The sequence below is a fragment of the Vipera berus genome (genome assembly GCF_964194415.1).
Source record: "Vipera berus genome assembly, chromosome: Z".
Lineage (NCBI taxonomy): Eukaryota > Metazoa > Chordata > Lepidosauria > Squamata > Viperidae > Vipera > Vipera berus.
Genome location: NC_138205.1, coordinates 7,632,236 through 7,640,172, shown reverse-complemented (window position 1 = coordinate 7,640,172; position 7,937 = coordinate 7,632,236). Strand labels below are relative to the sequence as shown.

At 41.3% G+C, this 7,937-nt stretch overlaps 1 protein-coding gene across 1 annotated transcript; it reads left to right on the top strand.

The window, feature by feature from the left end:
- Positions 1-204: 204 nt before the first annotated feature.
- LOC308678579 (olfactory receptor 10G7-like) lies at positions 205-1,164 on the top strand (the record flags this gene model as incomplete). Its single annotated transcript, XM_081345805.1, has 1 exon — positions 205-1,164. The coding sequence occupies one exon, from the start codon at positions 205-207 to the stop codon at positions 1,162-1,164; it is 960 nt and encodes a 319-aa protein (XP_081201931.1).
- Between the last annotated feature and the right edge of the window lie 6,773 nt (positions 1,165-7,937).

Here is a 7,937-nt window from a genome sequence, read left to right as displayed (position 1 = left end):
CTGTCTCTGTCTCTATCATCTCTATGTCTATCCTCTATCCTCTATCTTCTGTATCCTCTATCTCTCTATCTCGCTAGCTTGCTGGCTATCTATCTAGCTGTCTAGCTATCAAATAAATTCGTAGCTTGATCATCTGTTCCAATTATTTGCCTGATTTCACAGTTCCTGCTTCCCAGATTTTGATGCCCTTCAGACTGCTAGCAGATGGATCCAGATAATCAAACCAAAGTGAGTGTCTTCATCCTTGGGGGTATACCGAACACCGCCCAATTTCCCTTTCTTTTCTTCATCATCTTCATGGTCATCTACTTATTGACAGTGCTAGGGAACCTCCTCATCCTAGTCACCATTGTGGCGGAACCCCATCTTCATGGTCTCCCCATGTACTTTTTTCTCTGCAATCTCTCCCTTCTGGACACCTTCCTCTCCTCGGTCACTGTGCCCCAAATCCTGGTCAGTTTCATAGCTCCTAGCTACAGAGCCATCTCCTTTGGAGGTTGCGTCCTTCAACTCTACGCCTTCCACTTTCTGGCCAGCACTGAATGTTTCCTTTATACTGTCATGGCTTATGACCGTTACCTTGCTATCTGCTGTCCACTGAACTATACCACGCTGATGAACAGAAGAATTTCCTTGGGACTTGTAACTGGCACATGGCTTACGGGTTCATTTCATGCAGCAATACATACCACTCTAACTTTCCGTCTGCCTTATTGCGGTCCTAATAGGGTTAACTATTTCTTTTGTGACATACCACCTGTGCTAAAGCTGGCTTGTGCTGATATAACTGTGAATCATGCCGTGATAAGGATAAACATTGCTCTGGTGGGTTCCGGTTGCTTTCTACTGATATGTATTTCCTACACCTACATAGCTTCTGCTATTTTGAACATCCAGACGATGGAAGGAAGACATCGGGCCTTTTCAACCTGTAGTGCTCATCTCACTGTAGTGCTACTATATTATAGCCCCACCATTTTTATCTACATGCACCCAGCTTCAAGCTATGCCGTGTATGGGATGTTGGCGGTGTTCTACGCCATCATCACTCCTATGTTGAACCCATTCATATACACACTGAGGAATAAGGAAGTAAAGAGGGCTTTGAGGAAATTGATTGTTGGACACCTGATTTCTGAAAAAAAGATAAGCTTGGGGTACTAAAATCAGAGCTTGAAATCCTTTCTTACCTTATTGAAATTATTTGATGAATGTTGTTTTTCATTATTAATTTTTCATTAGTGATATACTGAGCATTAACCATACAACCACAATAAATGTTTTGTTTATATATTTATCATTTTTGTTTTCTTCTTTTAATTGTTTGCTCTTCTTTTTCTTTTAAAAATGATTAATATATTTTTTTTAAAGATAGGATGGGCAACTGAGTTGAGAAGTTAGATTAGAGAGAATAAGAAACACCAAGTGTTTTATTCTCTATCACAATAATCAAAAGCCACTACTTTTCCATCCAGGGCATGAGAGAGAGAGAAAGAGGAAGGAAGGAAGGAAGGAAGGAAGGAAGGAAGGAAGGAAGGAAGGAAGGAAGAAAAGAAAGAAAGAAAGAAAGAAAGAAAGAAAGAAAGAAAGAAAGAAAGAAAGAAAGAAAGAAAGAAAGAAAGAAAGAAAGAAAGAAAGAAAATGGATTATTGATAGTGTCAAATATCACCTAGACCAGGGGTAGGCAACCTCGGCTCTTTTATGACTCATGGACTTCAACTCCCAGAATTCCTGAGTCAGCTATGCTGACACAGGAATTCTGGGAGTTGAAGTCCATGAGTCATAAAAGAGCCGAGGTTGCCTACCCCTGACCTAGACCATGTAATGATGCAAAGAATTTTCAACCTAAATGTCATTTGGGCTTCTGAATCACCAGGACTGCTAGACAGACAGATGAAAAGAGCCTCCACTTTGATTATTGCTCATTATATTAAATCAACTTTTTCCTATATTTTATTTTGCTGATCAACCATCCAATTGGTAGACGATTTAATAAATAAATTAAGTTAAACAAAGAAGATGCTGAATTAGACAAAGTTACTGCTGAGATCCTTTGGTTTTCAAATACCTCAGAAGACAAACAACCCAACTCTTTACACGTGTGATAGGGCTGCTAAGAATCCAATATGTGCCATTTATTTCTTGTTGCAACAGTTCTGACTTGCATCAGTATGGATTGCTGATACATAATGTTCCAATGATGTAGATAATATTGATGATTGATGATTTGCTTGTCGGAAGCTGGCTGGAAAGATTGCAAAATGGCAATCGCATAACCCTAGGATGTTGCAACTGTCATAAATGCATGCTAGTTGCCAAGGGCTGAATTCTGATTATGTGGAGATGCTGTGACAGTTGTAGGTCCAGTTGTAAGTCTTCCTTTAGCGGCTTTGTAACTTTGAACAGTTGCTAAATAAATGGTTGCAAATCAAGAACTACCCATATCTCTAAAACATAGTGACACAAAAGCACTGTTTCTTCCTCTCTCTCCATGCCAAAGGTGGTAGCTGCATTTCCCAATGAAGCTGGATGTTCATTTTTTTCTTTCATCCCCAATGTGGGACTCTAAGCCTGTATTAGGCTGTTTGGTTACAGATGTTAAATGGTACATTTTCTCCTGTCCTCAGCATATGCTCCCCAGCCAGCCAGCCAGCTCAGTGTCAGATATTTCATTAGCAGCAGAGAAATCCATAAGGGGATGAGTTCTATCTGGTGTGTGATGCTCATGAAGCAGGTAGAGTGACCTCCAATGGATACAACTGAAGGCTGAATGCACTTTTTTCTGGGGATTAAATTCTGGACTGTACTCATCATACCCCTGGTCTTTTTTTCTGCTTGTTATTGTGAAGATGCGGCTGCCTAAAGGCAATTAGCAAAGTGTAATGTTTTGGATGGGTCCTTGGTTCTACTTTGGTTTCTGCCAAACAGAAGCTGGTCAGGGCCCTGAAGTCTTATGGTGCAAAGGTTGGGGTAGTCTAACTCGGTGCTTCTCAACCTTGATGACTTTAAGGTGTGTGGACTTCAACTCCCAGAATTTCCCAGACAGCCTTCTGGTTGAGTGATTCTGTGAGTTGAAGTCCACACATCTTAAAGTCATCAAGGTTGAGAAACACTGCTCTAAATGATTAACAGAGCTACAGGTGATGTTGGAATCTCATTCTTGTTCAGATTTGCTTATGTGGGTTCTTAGACCCAACAAGGTTAGATAATATACTGTATGTTGGATTCCTACAACACATTAAACATAGAGCTTTGTCCCTCTCACTTGTGATATAAGGCCTCAAGGGGAAGTCTTAACTGCATTTGAAGAAGGACACTGTCAAACTGGAGCATATCCAGAACAAAAGGGAAGATCCAGGGTTTTTCACTGGGCAACTTCAAGCTGTGAGACTTCGACTCCTAGAATTCCCCAGCCAGCATCCCCACTAGGAATTGTTGGAGTTGAAGTCTACACATCTTAAAATTGGGGAGGCTGAGGAACTTTACTCTAACTAGACCCTGGAGAGCTTTTATTGTGGCAACATGGCTTAATTAGCCAGCACCGTCTTGAGAGACCTGAAAGCAATTAGTGTTGAAGGAAATCAAGAAAGACCAAGTACAGTTAGGCTGCTGGGGAGTTGGCGTACAATTTTAATGAGCTCCATTGAGGATTGGAAATTAATGTAGTAGTTGCTTGCCATAGCAACTGGGAAATCAAAGTCAGATGCTTGCATCAGTTTTAATGCTTTTGATATTGACACGTAGAAATGTAATAGCCATTCTCTTGGCACCCTAATTGTAGACCTTTTGGAGTGATTGATTGATTGGTTCAATTTACATACTAGAGATCTCGTTTGGATTTAAGTTTATAACAGCATCCCTGGCTTGAAGTCATCTGTGATCATCCATGGCTGAGAGTGGATTTGAATTTGGGTCTCTCTAGGTCTACTAAAAAAACCTCACTAGAGAAGTATATGAGCTCCTCTGCCATTTGAAATGACAAGTTTTGCTTCTCCTATGGAAACTGGATGATCATAGGTCAGAGATGGTATAGGGCAGGGGTGTCAAACTGCCAGCCCATGGGCCGGACACGTCATGTGGAAGCCGCGCCCACCCAATTGCCGGCAATGGTAAAACAGTCCCGATATGTCTCGCAATGTCGCCAGTTTGACATGTCTGGTATAGGGGAGCCTGCATTAAGTCCCTAACTTTTCAATGGTCTTCAAGAGCAGCTCATGTAGAGTGCCTTGTGGTAAACCAACCAGGAAGTGACTAAGACAACAGTAGCTATGAGCAATTGATCCCCAAAATGAATCCTACCTCAGCTACAGCTGTCACCTGTTCCAGATGTATCCCTCTGCTGCCATCTACTGATCCCTGTAATGTTTAATGTGCTCAGCAGCTCTTCAGTTATTGCTTTTATGGCTTGGTAGCAAAGGAATCAGCAAGGAGATTTTACAATAGAGTAGAGTAGAGTAGAGTAGAGTAGAGTAGAGTAGAGTAGAGTAGAATAGAATAATTGGAAGGGACCTTGGAGGTCTTCTAGTCCAACCCCCTGCTCAGGCAGGAAACTCTATACCATTTCTGACAAATGATTGTCCAATCTCTTCTTACAAATTTCCAGTGTTGGAGCATTCACAACTTCTGGAGGCAAGTTGTTCCACTGATTAATTGTTCTGGCTGTCAGGAAATTTCTTCTTAGTTCTAGATTGCTTCTCTCATTGATTAGTTTCCATCCATTGCTTCTTTTTCCTACTCTCAGATCCTTTAGAGAATAGCTTGACTCCCTCTTCTTTGTGGCAACCCCTGAGATATTGGAACACTACTATCGTGTCACCCCTCACCCTTCTCTTCATTAAACTAGACATACCCAATTCTAGCAACCATTCTTTATATGTTTTAGCCTCCAGTCCCTAATCATCTTAGTTGCTCTTCTCTGCACTCTTTCTAGAGTCTCAACATCTTCTTTTACATTGTGGTGACCAAAACTGGATGCAATATTCCAAGTGTGGCCTTACCAAGGCATTGTAAAGTGGTATTAACACTTCATGTGATCTTGATTCTATCCCTCTGTTAATGCAGCCTAGGACTGTGTTGGCTTTTTTGGCAGCTGCAACACACGGCTGCCTCATAGGTATGTGATTGTCCACTAGAATTCCAATATCCCTGTCACAGTTACTACTATTTGGCAAGGTACCACATATATTGTACCTGTGCATATGGTCAGGCAATATTAGAATCCAATTAAATGTGTGTGTGTGTGTGTATTTATATATTAGCAACATACACTGTTTCCACCCTGTTGATATGTACAGTGCAGTGTCAAGATGTGTGGATTGAAAGGGTGAGCATGTATCATGATGGTGCAATGTTACTTGCAGCATTTCCCACCCTTAGGAAAGAATATATGTAGTTAAGTGTTGATACTCTTGATACCTTCTGAACTTGCTTTTTTTCTTGCAGATGTTTCATTACCTAACTAGTGTGTGGCAGCAGCCAAAAAAGCTAATACAATCCTGGGTTGTATAAACCAAGACATAGAATCAAAATCACATGAAGTATTAGTACCGCTTTATAAAACCTTAGTAAGGCCACACCTGGAATACTGCATCCAATTTTGGTCACCACATTACAAAAAAGATGTTGAGACTTTGGAAATAGTGCAAAGAAGAGCAACTAAGATGATCAAAGGTCTGGAGATTAAAACGTATGAAGAATGGTTGCAGGATTTGGGTATGGCCAGTCCAGAGAAAAAAAAAGACTAGGGATGACATGATAGCAGTGTTCCAGGTTTTGAAGGGCTGGCACAAAGAAGAGGGGTTCAACTTATTTTCCAAAGCACCTGAAGGCAGGATAAGAAAGAATGAATGGAAACTAATCAAGGAGAGAAGCAACCTAGAATTAAGGAGAAACTTCCTAACAGTGAGGACAATTAACCAGTGTAACCGTTTGCCTTCAGAAGTTGTGGGTGCTCCATCACTGGAGGTTTTTTAAAAAAAGTCTGAACAGCCACTTATCTCAAATGGTATTGCTTGGGCAGGTGGTTGGACTAGAAGACCTCCAAGGTCCCTTCCAGCTCTATTCTGATTGATACTAGGTAACATCATCGGTGCTGTTGATGTTACCAATATTGCCTAGTTGGGGAATGAGCTATCTACAAAAATCAACCAAGTCCAGTTCTCCCCTGCCAATCCCCCTTTGCTTCCCTTTTCCTTTCAGTTTCAAGTTGACTTAGAAAAAGAAAGAATATTGGAGTGGTGTCCAAGATGCCAAGGGATACATGTATTATTTATGCACTGCTTTTCATCTCACAATCCCCTCTTCACTGCCCTGCATCCACCCCACTTCCATGTCCCCCCCTGAGGAAGAATTCAAATTGTGGCTTTTGACTTAGATAATAACGCACAGCACATTGCAAAGTGGGTCCCGCTGAGAAGTCGAACATGGAGCCCAATGCGTGTGGATTCAGCTGCCTATCCTTAATGGACTGTTTGACCTGAAACCCTTTATGGACTTTTTGCTGACAATGGATTAAAAATGAACTGGATTTACTGCTTACTAAGAACAGAAAGGGACGCGGTGGCTCAGTGGGTTAGGACGCTGAGCTTGTCGATCAGAAGGTCGGCAGTTTGGCGGGTCGAATCCCGAGCGCCGCGTAACAGAGTGAGCGCCTGTTACTCGTCCCAGCTTCTGCCAACCTAGCAGTTCGAAAGCACGTAAAAAATGCAAGTAGAAAAATAGGGACCACTACGGTGGGAAGGTAACAGCGTTCCGTGCGCCTTTGGCGCCTAGTCATGCTGGCTACATAACCACGGAGACATCCTCGGACAAGCGCTGGCTCTTCGGCTTTGAAAGGGAGATGAGCACCAGCCCATAGAGTTGGAAATGACTAGGACGCATGTGCGGGGGAACCTTTACCTTTAAGAACAGAACATGGGAAGAAAGAAACTACGTTATGCAATTTGGAAGGGGAGAAATGATTTTAAGTATCTTTTGCTGTGAAGAAGATTGGAAGCTGCTTCCTTAGCTATCTGTTTCTTTTTCTGTTTTCTGACTTTGATGCTTTAAACTTTTTTTTTCTTTTTAACTTTTTTATTATATTTATCTTTCTAACTTGGCAAAAAATATTTAATAAAATCACTGGGATTCCTTCCCTCCTCTTTCTCTCCCCGCTTGCAAATAAAATAATAGCTTCCCATAGATGTCACGTAACCACATCCTTTGTTTAGACCAAAGTCAGAAAGCAATGAGAAATGGTGATTGTTCAGTTTCACATTTTCGATGCAAGTTGTCGTCAGACAAGAGCATTCAGGCATGGGTTCCTGGTTATTTTTCTTCTGTTTCAATTGCAATTGTAAGTTTATCCTCTTGAAAAAAATAGGAGAGGAGGAGGAGGAGGAGGAGAAAGAGAGGGACGAGAAGGATAAGACAAAAAAGAAGAGAAGGATGAGGAGAAGAAGGAAAAGAAGAAGGAGAAAGAGGAGAAGGAAAAAAAGAAGAAAGCAGAGGAGAAGGAGAAGGAAGAAGGAGGGCAGTTTTGATTATTATTTATACCATAAATTGGCTGTTCAGATGTTGATGGACACAGAAATGCTGTTTAAGGCTGTTTTAATTTTAAAGGTCACTATTAATTAATAAAAGTATCATTGGCTGTCTTTATGGATGGTTGGGTGGATGGATGGAAGGAAGGATGGCTGGAAGGATAGAAAAAAAAGAAAGAAAAGGAGGAAAGGAGGAAATAAGGAGAAAGGGAGAAGGAAGGAAGGAAGGAAGGAAGGAAGGAAGGAAGGAAGGAAGGAAGGAAGGAAGGAAGGAAGGAAGGAAGGAAGTATCAAATCTGTTGCAAATAACATGTCTTCCAGCATTTGGGAATACTGTGATTGTTTTCTGTCAAAGCAATGCTTGCTGTGTTCATTCGACATAAGTCTCAACCTTACCTTGAAATCATCTTTCTGCAG